General features: G+C 51.6%; 1 protein-coding gene across 1 annotated transcript; it reads left to right on the forward strand.

Moving 5' to 3' along the window:
* Window positions 1-861: 861 nt before the first annotated feature.
* LOC126919178 (protein Wnt-10b) lies at window positions 862-11,412 on the forward strand. The gene is made up of 4 exons (XM_050727959.1): window positions 862-2,371; window positions 5,751-6,004; window positions 9,842-10,125; window positions 10,767-11,412. Exons 1-4 carry the CDS (start codon window positions 2,265-2,267, stop codon window positions 11,331-11,333), a joined length of 1,212 nt encoding a protein of 403 aa, XP_050583916.1. The 5' UTR covers window positions 862-2,264; the 3' UTR covers window positions 11,334-11,412.
* The last annotated feature ends 1,415 nt before the right edge of the window (window positions 11,413-12,827 follow it).

The raw sequence follows: 12,827 nt of genomic DNA on the forward strand, positions 1-12,827 counted from the left end.
GGTTCGTCTCTGTCGATGGTCCCTCGGTCTCGCGCGTCTTTCCATCTCCGTTGGTAGTTTCACTTGCGATCGTGCGTCCTCGTCTCTCGGTTTGAATCTCAGGGTGGTGGCCGACGGTAGTGGTGGTCGTGTCTAGATGGTGGTGGTTATGGTGGGGGGGTAGTTGGTTTCTTCGTGCCTACCGCTCCCTATCTCTCCTTTCTCTCCCTATGGGAGGGCGAGGAGGGCCCCCGTAGCCGCGCACTGCGCACCGAGTTCATCATAGACAGACCGATCTCCCTGACAGCTCCTCGTCGGGCTTGAACGGAGGTGGAATCATCAGATTCTGTCCATCTCTTCTTTGGCTCGCAGTAGCGTGTCGGGATAACGAACGCAGGAACACAGGGACAACGAAAGTGCGTGGTCCTGCGTGGTCTCTTTCTCGCGAATCTTCGGCCATCGCGCTCGCTATCGCGGTCCGGTCTCGGTTTATCGAGCAGCCCTTCTCCCTCTCTTCGATCTCCAAGGTTTCACCCTTCGTTACTCCTTTCCATCGACGCTCTTCTTCCCTTCCTCTCCTTCCTCGTCGTGTTCGCGCGGACCCCACGTTTCTTTTTTTCCATTTCCTTTTTATCGCATACCACGTCCTTCCGCTCTTTCCACCCCTTCTCGTTTCTCTTTTTCTCGGCTCCTCTCGACCTCGCCACTCTTTTTCGCGTTAATCCGCGCGCCGGTGACCGTTTCTACGATTCCAAGCGCCACCGTCGTCGAAGCAACGTTCCTTCGCCTCGGAACATATCAACGCGACGGCCGATCGTTGGACGACACGCGCGCGCTCGGTATCCTGCCCGGTATCGTGCTCGGTGCCGTGGTCGTCGTCGTCGTCGTCGTCGTCGTCGTCGTCGTTGTTATCGTTGTCATCATCGTCGTCGTCGTCGTCGTCGTCGTCGTCGTCGTTCTCGTCATCTTCGCCGCATAACGCGACCACGGGAAGTTTGCTATTCGACTGTTTACACGGACGAAACGATAGCCACGGTGGTACGCGCGCGAGTAAGAGAAAGAGAGAACGAACCAGACCAACGGTGGAAGAGGAAAGCAAGCCGAAGGAGGGGGATGTGTGCGTGGGAGGAGAAAGAGATCCCGGAGGGCGACTTTTCTTTTATTTGAGCTTGACACTTCGCCGTGAACGCGCGCACACACCGGAAGTACCGAACCGCCGTCGGTCTTCTTCTTTTTCTTCGGCACGTTTGCGCGTCTGGTCCACGCCTCGACAACACCGAGCCCGAATCGAGAGATCAGACACAACATCTCGAAGAAACGCGGATACGCATAACAGAACTAGTACTCGACATTGTGGAGGGTGCGAGCACCACTGACAGGATGCCACGATACGTGAGAGCGAGCGCGGCGAACAAGGGTGTCGCGACGGGCGTTTTCGTCGTCGGCCGAGGATAAACGGTTCTTCGTCGTTCTTCCTTCGGATCCGGAAGTGTCCTCTCGTTTCGTGGGATGTGAAATATTCACGGGGCCAGATCGATCGCGGAAAAGGGAGTTACGCTAACATGTTTAATCTGGACGACGTATCGGTGCTACGTTCGCGACGATCGCAGCAGCAGTGTCAGTGAAGTACAAGAACGAGAACTCGCCGAAGCAACTCGCAAGACGAAACAGACAAGGTACTTTCGTGTTTCGATCGATACCAACAGTATTTTTTCTCCAAAGACAAGAAAGAAGAAGCAACGACGTTCGTAGACCAAAGGTGATCAAGTATCGTACCTCGAGAATCAGCGAAAACTACTTCCGGTAGCGGAGAAACCAAGGAACGGGAAAGAGAAGAGAAGGAAAAGAAAGGACGAAGAGAACGGGGTGAAAATCTACGGTGGTCGGTCGACGAACCGTTCGATCGTCATCGAGGATATTGTCCCGGGGTAGTTTTCGGAGCGACCCCTCGGAGCGGCGAAGCTGGAAGCTCTCGAATCGTACGGAACGTCAAAGCAGAAGCGCCGGTGCCCGGGGCGAGGAGGAGTCCTCGACGCGTGCCAGGCTGCTGATCACAGGCACCGCGCCAGAGACGGGAGACGAAGAGTAGGAGAGGGATTCGAAAAAAAAACCGTACAGAAACAGAGGAAAAGAAAGAAAGAGAGACGGCATCGTCGTCTCTCGAGCCAGGGGTTCTTCCGTTCGGGTGCTAGGGGTGTGCAGCCTTGGACGAGGGGTCGCACTCGACTCTTTTAAAGTGGGCAAACCGCGCAAAGAATAAGAGACGTCCTCGGGGCGATGACAGGATGCCTCCTTCTCGATCAAGACGCGTCTACGAAGGACCACCGTCTAGGATCGCCATTAGAATCGGACCAACCATTGCCCTGTTGCTGATTCTCTTCGAGAATCGTCGGTAAGTGAAGCCTGCACCAAAATTCGTCCCCTTTATCTTATCCTGCTTGATTTGTTATTATAATCATCGTACCGCGTGTTCGACTCGCGAACAAGATCATTTCCGTTCGATATCTTGTATCGTCCCGTCGAGGTTTCAGCTTCGATCGAGAATATTTATTTATTTTAGACCGGGCCACGGTCATCGTATACCGCATACCGCAGCAAGATAAATTGGACGTTGAACACAGATGCGAATCTGTCTTTGATCTCGCGAAACTCGCCCGCTGCCCTTGCCTCTCCTATGTGATAGATACACGATAGAGTCATCGCTGTGAATCGTATTTACTTTGAGAACAAAAGAGGTGTGAAACGACAAAAGTAAGTGCTACGAGATGTCGAAGAGAAGGAAAAAAGAACGGAGGGATAAAGGAGACGATAATTCGAGACGGTCGCGTACAATCGCTTGGTAAGAATCGACAAACCCGGTGGCAACGAGACTCCGATTTCATCCTCCTGCTCGTTCTCTCCGCTCCTCTTCTCATTCCATCTCTTACAGAAAAAATCTGTCAATAGAGACGCTTCGTCTCGACGTCGGTCGCATCGACGTTTCGAAGCAGAGTACAATGACGGAGTGCAAATAGGCCCTTTCAAGCAGCTCCGTGCCACGAACAACGAACGATCCCGCTGCGATCTTCATTATACCTCTTCGATACCGGCTGGCACTGTGTCGAACGCCTTGCACGCTCTAATCGAATCTTTCTTTGGCCAAAGGGGCGCTCGGTGGTCGGTTCGTTTCGCGTGACCAACATCCTTTAAACGAACAGCGAAGGAAATCGGCCATTTTCCGGAACGCGGAGTTAAACGCGGAGGATAGTTCCAGGAATCGCGATAAATTCCTTCGCCGGTTACTTCCAAGAATACGATTCGCTCTTGTCCTCGGTACACGAAACGACAAACATTCTCCACTATCTGTGACAATGTTGTGTCTTTGAGATAGAAGTGCCTACAGGCGTAGGTACGGCGCGGTCCGACCACTACGAAGCGTCCAGCGTACTCTCCTTCGTGCCCACGCGGCTTCTCGTAAATAATTACAAACAGCATCCGGGAACAAGGCCGTACGTGCACCGACACGCTGCTCGCATGCACGCGCGTAGATATAGGTACGCGTGCGCTTCGACGTATTTACGGAACGGCATTGAATTACGGCATCGCGAATAATTCCCGTGATGTAATGCCCGATAAACCAGTTTGCGCGACACGGCCGCTTAACACTCAGTCGCTGTTACACCAATTTCCATCGACACCGTATAGAATACGTCTCCCCTCGTCCCTTTCGTCCATTCAGTCTGCATCCTCTCGACGCACTTTCGCCGTCTTTCGCCGATGTCGCTTCGACGCGGCTTCCGAACCGGCGATCGAACGAAAACATCGGGACGCGATACGACCAACCGGTGGAAGCGACCCATTCGCCCCGCGCGAAAATAAGACAAGCAAAGCGATTCGATATCTACCGCAGGAATTCTCGCGAGTCACTCGTAACGAGTTCTCTCTCCGCGGGTATACCTCCATTAAACGCGAAATTCCGTTCCGTGATTCTCTCTCCATGCCCCTCTCGCTCTTTCTCTCGTCCGTTTCCTTGCAAACAAGTTAAATAAAACACGTGCATCACCGACGCCATCTTGGATTCTTCGGCGACCCCTTGGATCATTGCAAAAATGCAGGACGCGCTCTCGCGTCTTCGACCTTTGATTTGCTCGACGATTTCCCACGAGTTCGGAGAACACGATCCAAAGATATGAACCGAGGGAGATCAGCCTCTCTCTCCCTTATTACATATTTCCTCGATACGTACGCGCGTACCATACGTACGATACGTACGCTGCGAGCCGAAAGATAAAAGTCCAAAGTCCTATTTGTTTTCCCGTGCGACGACACGGGCGAAAAAGAGGAAGGGTAAAAATGAGAAACAACAAAGGAGTAATGGAGAGGAAAGGTAACGGGAGGAATCCCTGGACTCGGTCAGACTGGCACAGGTACGCGATGTCTTTGGTAATTTGTTTCGAGAAGTAAAGATCATTAATCTGCTTTCGGTAGATCATCAATAGCGCGAAAGATAACAGCGATGCAACGGTGTATCGGTAATGGGAGCCCTCAATAACCTCTGCGACCCTAAAATCTCGGTCTTCCTCCACCGTCCTTTCCCACACTACGTAGAAACCGAGCTGCCAGGACCTTCTCCTCGCCACCGACAACACACCACCACCACAGCCACCACCTTCGCCGCATCGTCCGCATCCTCTGGATACGTTCTTCCTTTTTCTTTTGTCCTCCGAGATCCCTTTATACCTCTCTTTTCTCTCTTTTCCACGTTCGCGCGGGTGCTATACACAGCTTTTACTTTAGGAGAAGCTCGTCGACTAATTTGTACCCGCAGATAACCGACCCACCGAGAATCTTGCACCCGTCCGTGACATCCTTCCAGACTTCGAAAGACGCCGAAAATCCGTCCGCAAAAAAATTGACCACATCGACCGGTCACCAACGAATAAACCGACTCCACGACGTACAGCTAAATCTCTTCTTCCGTCGCTGCAACGGGACGCGTTACCATCCTCGTTCCTCGTCGAATCTTCGTTCGACGAAACGTCGCGCCTTTCTCCATCGACTTTGTGCGTTCCAAAGTACTCGCGATACTTTCCATTTGGTGGCATTTCACGTGGAAATTAATTAACATCGGGTATTTGGTAACGCCAAACACCGCTAGATAGAAGCTAACGCTTAAGATAAGGCTTTAAGAGCTCTTCTTCCGAGATACGAATAGCGTTATCGCGACGATGCGAAAGGACACAGAACGAATGGGGGCTGGAAAAAGGGTAGCAACCGAAACGACCGATACGAGGTAGGGATACGAACCATGAAAAAGACGAGTAGATATTCGGCTGGTTCTTTGAGAGCTATCTGCATCTTTGACCCCGGCCTCGTAAAATTGTCTAATGGAAAGCAGACGACGAGTGCTAGATGCACGCGAGTACATATTAAAGCGCGAGCGCGGTGCAACGAACTCGGTCCGAAAGGATATCGGCGCAAAGCGGTTGTAGAATAATTTTACGTTTGGGCTACTTAAAGGCAGAGTTCGATTAATCAACGATGAATCCAAAAGCAGCCGCGTTCACGATCGGCAATTCGATAACAGAGGTGAACACGTGGTAACACAGTTGCAGAGAGCGAAACGAGGGATCGAAAGAAGATTGCGGCGTGCCATAAGTACGAGGAATGCCTTCGGCTAAATTCCCTGGAAGCAGAATCACTCAAAGGATCGTGCGCGACCGCATTCACGAAAAACCGACGTTCTCCGCGCGAATTCGAATTTAATTGGTAAATTTACGTTTGATTTGCAGCGCAACCTGCTTAATGAGCAACTCCGTAGACGATTGGGTGAGCGGCGATGCCGTCGTCTGCAACGGTATTCCAGGAGTGACGAAGGAGCAACGCGAGCTATGCAACAGAAATCCGGACGTGACGGTGGCTGCGATCAAAGGGCTGCAAATGGCGATAGACGAGTGTCAGCATCAGTTCATGTGGCACAGGTGGAACTGTTCGACCCTGACGCCTAGAATCCGAACACAGCAGAGCAGCGTACTCTTTCAGAGAGGTAAGAGAGAAGCGGGTTCGCGAGCGCGCGCGTGATACACAACGACGAAACGTCGCACGACCTAAAAAAGTTTAAATGGCCGCGAACATAGGTGAAGCACGGTCTCTCTTACTCGGAGCGGATCGAGCCTCGGAAACCGGGGAAAAGGTGAAATCTTTTACGACGTCGTTGACGTCGACGAACCGGCGTAGGCGAGAGACGGACATGCTTCCTTAAATCAGAATACGGTGTGTGTGCCTTGGTTGCGACCAGCTCCGAGAACCTGTCCCAAATCCACAAGCGGGAGCAGGAGAAGAGATCGGCCGAGACGAGAAGAAAAGAGATTGCCCCTCGACTGTCCTATTCCAGTGTGACATATAAATTCGTCGTGGCGCGTACGTGCGTCGAAAGAGGAAACATATATCGTGTCGGACGAGTGCGCGAGAGCGCGACATCGAGCGCACCTGACCTGAAAGCTTAAGATCGTCCGCAGCCACGATCTCGGTGCCCGCCACGTCTGTCTTCTCGTTATCTGTCTCCGTGGATCGGTACACCTTTTTTTGCTCACCGGTCAACAAAAGGTGTCGATTCCACAACTTTTTCCGGAGTTATTTCAAACGACGCGACGACTCGAGACGCGTGTTGACTCGCGCTCGCTCTCCAAATTTCAAATTCTCGACGAAAGAAAGTCGACGCGAAGCAAGTGCTGTTCCGATCGTTGGTTGGCTTGCGGGCCAATTTTCGAGGAAAGACCGAAGGAGGTCGATCGTCGTTCGAGTTCGACTTCGAAGTCAGAGGGCAGCAGCTTCCGAGAAACGGCCCGTACTTCGCCATTACCAACGGTTCCAGCTTTTTAAGAAACGACATCGGTGGCCAGGTGAGGGTCCGCGGTCGTTCGAGAAATCCACCGTGTCAAATTCGTGCTGGCTACGTATCTCGAAGAGAACGCGCGTCGTTAAATCTCTCGGACACGGTCCTCTCGTTGCTTCTTCTTTCATCCTCTCGACTCCAGCTCGCCCCGTTGCCTCTCTCTTCGCCTCCTCTCTCTCTCGTCCTGTCCTTCGGCACGTCTCACTTTTGCCACGTATTCGTTAAACCCCGGCAAAACGACTTAATGTATTATGAAATGTACACGAAACGGTCCTCTTCTTTCTCTTCTTCCGTCCCAGAGGCCTTCTTCTGACCCAGAGGCCCACACAAGGCGCGCTACGCACCGTTCGCTTGCTCGCCAGAAACAGCAACGTTATTTACAATCCGAAATACGACAAGATCGTCTCGAAACGAAGTCTAAATTTTGTCAATCTCTTCGACGAAATTTTGTTTCTCCAACCGAGACATTTAACAAATTTTTACGATTCGGATGGCTATAGCGAAACCGTAAAGTCTCGCCTGCCTCGAGTATAATCGAGTATAAAAAGCTACGGATCGTTGATATTAAGGTCAAAAGGATACGAGTCGAGAGTTGGTAACAGAAGGGTTAAGACAAGCGTTAAAGTTGAAACGACGCGACGAAGAAGAAGGCACACGCTCCCGTAAACATTACCGAGTGCGCGTACCCGCTACGCTATCTATTGAGTTATCTAAACAGTGATTTGGGCTTGACACAGGGTAGCAGGGTAAGGCCTGTGCGCCATCCGTCACCGCGTGCCTACGTCAAGAGCCGAAGAGTAAAGAGGCAGCGTGGCCCTCTGTTGTGCACCTCAGCCTCGTTCTCTTCTTCCTTCCACCTCGGCTTCTCCACTGTCCGACACAAGAGACGTACAACTCCCCGTGGAGGATTTATTACGAGTCCCCTGTGCTCCTCTTACCACCGAACAGCACAAGCAGAAGCAACAGCAACGGCAGTTACAGTAGCTGCAGCCCTCCAACAGTTATCTGCATTATAAAACAGTTGCTGCCAATAGCCGTATAAAGCGCAAGCTTTCAGCCACCCCTCCCACCGTGAGTCCATATAAAGAGCTGTTTTCGTTCTCTTTCGACTGGAAAGCCGGTCCTCGCCGGACGAAGAAGGTTATCATCCTTCGAAACGGAGAACGTGATATCCGCCGCTGCGGCAGAATTCGACCGGGGGCCCCTCGATCGTTCTTCGTCGTCAACGTTTCTATCGGAACAACGATCTGAAAAAAAGTCTGCTCGTCGCGTCGTATGCTCGATACTTTGCCTCGGTGTCGACTCTTTAACGTCGCCAGGTTTCGTACGGTCGACGAAGGGCGACGTAATCGAGCACCGGCTGTCCGATCTCGTTCACCGAAACGGATCCGTCCTGTCGGTCGATCGGTCCGTCCACGAATCCGTCGTTCGAAGACGATGCCACGCCGCGCCGCAACATCTTTCGAGGTAAAAGGAGACATTCGGAGAACGTCGAACGAAATCACGACGCAAAGTTTCTCGGCTCGTACGATGGTCCCGATGAAACGATCGCTCGTGGACGCGACGCGATCCGATACGACGCGATGCAGACGAAATTAGAGAGAACCGTTGAAAATCGCGTGGAACTGGACGCGCAGTTTGTTGGCCGGGCCTTGACGCGAGTCGCGTTCGGAACCTGGTCTCGAAACGGAACGGACAAAAGGGCAGCTTGTCGAAGGGGGACGACGTAACGACAGCGCAGTGGCTCATCGGGTGTCGAGAACGAATACCACAAATCCTTTCGAATGTGCCTTTAGCGCGTCTCCCTGGTATCTCGTTCTCATGAATACTGCAAATACCGCCCGGTATTCGCGGATTGGAGTAGCTCTTTCTGGGCCTGAGAGGTGGGGTAGAGTAATGTGTGGGCATTGTCGAACAGTCGAGGAGAAAGGGACAGTTTCGACCGCGTATTCCATACCCACCGGCAGTCGTGTGTCGTATCGTTTGTAAGTTGACAGCCACCATTGCGGTTTGACGATCGGCCATCCGTCAATCCGACTCCAGCGACGCTTCGGAGACGAGAGGCCTTGGAGGCAGCGAAGAAAAAGTGCGTTTAACGTCGCATTACTTATCGAACTGGCCCAACCTAAACCTTTTATTCGTCGATGGACGAATTTCCAAATTCTACCTGCAAGCATCGATCGAAATCCACCTTCAGGATCCTTTCCTCTGTGGTCGAGCTTCGACTTTGCTCGATTTCGTTCGATCACGTCGATGGTCGACCGTGTGCGCCAAGCACTAGAAGCTAAAGAAAACGATCGAAAATCGAATTCGAATTTGCGGTGAGATCGAACGAAAGTCAAAAGACGAGCGTAAAATTGGCGTAAAAGATGGAGAGATGGAGTGGAAGGCGAGGTGATCGCAGTCAGAGTTTGGCATTGCGTCTTCGGGAACCCCAGCGTGAGATCGTTTATACATGCAGTCAATGAATGCCCGCCGGCCGCCGCTGCTGATGGCCACGCTTTGTTTTGACGGACGGCTGAATAATCTACCTCTGAACTTCGTCTGATGGCTGTCTGTCGGCCGATCCGTCCAACGATCCGTCGAACTCGCTACCGAAGCTCCTTCTACGGAAGCTCGGCTCCACGGTGTCCCGCTGGTTCGCGTTCTCATTGCTCACGGTAGAAGCGACGAACGTGATCGCCGCTGTCGCGTTGCGTATATTACTCTCGTCCGTAGACCGGCGTCACCGTGGACAAGCGGCAATTTGCTAACCGGTCCGCGTGTCTCTCGATCGCGTTCCCCTTCGTTTCCATCGTACACGAAAACCACCGTTCGATATCGAAGGAACGTACGCATTAGGAGAAGGATGATCGAACGTGACTTTAAGCTTCGAACGATCATTTCTAATCACGTTGACCTAATCTCCCATGACAACCGTGATCGCGTCGATACTTTACCGACGTGCAAAAGGGAGCATCGAATGAGAAAAGATTGTTGGTTTTGCAGGTTACAGGGAAACCGCGTTCGCGTTCGCAATTTCCGCAGCTGGGGTGGCGCACAGCGTGGCCCGCGCGTGCAGCATGGGACGGTTGCTCTCCTGCGGATGCGACCCGTCGAGCTACAAGGGTAAGCCGCCTGCCAAGGCCAGGGGCACCCAATGGAAGTGGGGCGGCTGCTCTCACAACCTCGACTACGGCATGGAGTTCTCGAGACAGTTCCTAGATACGCGCGAGAGGGCCGGGGATATACAGTCGATGGTCAATCTCCACAACAATCAAGCTGGCCGCTTGGTAAGCCGTTTGATTAATCTTCCCTTTCATTCTCCCTCTCTGTCCTCTGTCATTCGTCTTCCTTCTGCAGGAGTCTTGCTCTCTCGCGATAAATATTTCATTCCGTGACAATATACTTCTTCTCCCGGTATTTTTGTTCGTTCCATCAGGTTCCGCTGATTCTTCGCGTTTTAACGGTGATTCTTGCCTGCTGGTGCTAGAGCAACGCGAAAAGAAAGAAAACGAAGCGGAGAGCGAGAGAGGGAAAAAGAAAGCGATGAATAGGGGTGGAGAGGAGGGGTAGGAGTACAGCCCAGTCTGTTCCTCTCCACTATGCACCTCTCCACGCTCGGTCTCGCCTCGACGTTATTAAGACGAAGCCCGGGGCTGGACCACCCAGTCGTAGACTCATTAACTGTTTTGTACGCGACACCTCTTTGTTTAAAAGAAATTGCCCCCCTTTCTCTTCAGCCGCCGTTCATGCGACTCTTGGCCATTCCGCGCGCACTCGCTACACCGAACCGCGTTCCGTAACCGTTCGTCGACAGTCGCGACGTACCTTTTTTCCTTCGGTCCTCGTGATCGTCGTTTAATTCGTCGAGCTTTGCTTCCTCCCTTTTCTCCATTATTCGATCACGACACGGCAATCGGTCAAATTTCAGGCGGTGGCGAGCAATATGCAAGTGCGCTGTAAATGCCACGGTATGTCTGGTTCCTGCGAGCTCAAGACCTGCTGGAAAGTGGCGCCGGACTTCCGAATAGTCGGGAAAACGCTCAAGGATCGCTTTCGAAACGCCGTGTTAGTCGCGCAGAGCAACGACTTGGGAAGCGTGACCTCTTTGACCAGAGTGAGAGGATCGCGAAGGAGGAGGCCGGATCGCCAGAGGCAGAGGAAACATCGCGGAGGATCGGGCGGCGGCGGCGGTGGCAGCGGAAACGGAGCAGGACGTAAGAGAAGACCGCGAGATTTAGCCAAGCAGCTATTTTACTACCAAAAGTCTCCAAACTTTTGCGAGAGGGATCCAAGCGCGGACATCCCAGGCACCGCAGGTCGGACCTGCAACAAGACCAGTTCCGGTGGAGACGGATGCAGCAGCCTGTGTTGCGGCAGAGGTTACAACGTCGTGAGACAACGACGCGTCGAAAAATGCAGATGCAAGTTTCACTGGTGTTGCTTCGTGCAATGTCAGAACTGTACCGTCGAAGAATGGATCACGGTTTGCAAGTGAACCTTGCTCTATCGATGATCGAAACTCGGACCGGATCAAACTACCAACGGATTCAATTCTGCATTAAATCTTACTACAACTTCGATCGTTGTCTCGTTGTTAAAAATCTCTATGTTTCTTTGTAGCAGACACCGAAGAGAAGGAATTTACAAGTTGATTCGCTTTTGAGACGCGATTTCAAGTCAAACGTAAAAACGCGACTCAGGATGCAGAACGGCCGCGATACGAAGATCAGCCGTAACAGACCAATTCGACACCGATTCGGTGACTGTACTTTATTCACGCTTAGTATACTATCGAGACGCGTCGCTTTAACGCCAAGAATTACGTCGGAGTGTTCGTGGCAAAGACAACGGAATAATTGTTCTTAATCGCGCGAAAAATGTAATTTAATCGGTAGATTAAGCGGGCCAATAATTTATTTATAACGTTGCCTCTATTTAATTAGTAGATAATTTGAATATCCACAGCAACTGTAACACCTCCGTCACAGTATTATTAGAAGAAGCAATGTGCGTGTGTAAGATTTGGAATGGATGCGATTGTATACAATTTAATAATGCGCGTACAATAAAGAGTTCCTTTGACCGATAATCGGCCTATTTGTTCCTTCCTTGCGAACGCAACTCGACAGCGAGAAAATCGGACCGATTACCCACCAGTCCTTACACAGAAATCGTTCGAAAACGTAATGTAACCCTTTCGGACTGATTTACAGATGACCGAAGCCTTTTCGATACTTTTATTCTTTGCTCCGATAGATTCGTTCGACCTTCTTTTTCATCGATCGAACGAACGATAAATTGTCCCGTGTTAAAAGCCTTGGAAAAATCTGTGCCAATCCCACTTACATGCAAAGCGAAAAGACCGTTTCAACGACGTTGCGAAACATCACAGACGTACGCTCTCTCGATGTCGTCTATCTCTCGACTTTCGTTTTCGATTCGTCCCGAATCGCGTGTGATTGTATCGGTAGCTTTGGCTTTTTCGTTTTCAGCCACGAGATTCAAAGGGAGCCACTCTCCTCGCCTTTACGCCGACAACGGCCGCGAATTATCTTTCGCGGTCGCGAATATCGAGCACCCACTCGAACTGAATCGCACAAAGCTGGAATTCAGCGATGGCAAATTAGGTTCTCGAGTCTATACCCAATGACAGTGACTAGGATTCCGATTAGATTAGCACCGAAATCGGACGAGGCTTTTCGTAATCGTATTTCACGCGGGTCGCTGCTCTCCTCAACATCGATAGCCGATAATCCAAAGCACTCGCCGTTATAAGTTTAAACAACCTCTCGATCGATCGATAACTTCCATTGCGACGCGAACAGACGATGGGAACAACGTGGAACGTGATTTCCTCGATAATTACGTGAACAAAAAGAAATCTCGAGAAACTGTTTGATCGAGATTACCGTTTGGTTTGCACTCGCGACGAAACCCACGCGAGAGCCTTGCAAGGAGATGCGTCACGTCGCGTTGCATCGCGCCGTGG

Source organism: Bombus affinis, chromosome 8 (genome assembly GCF_024516045.1).
Source record: "Bombus affinis isolate iyBomAffi1 chromosome 8, iyBomAffi1.2, whole genome shotgun sequence".
NCBI classification, from domain to species: domain Eukaryota; kingdom Metazoa; phylum Arthropoda; class Insecta; order Hymenoptera; family Apidae; genus Bombus; species Bombus affinis.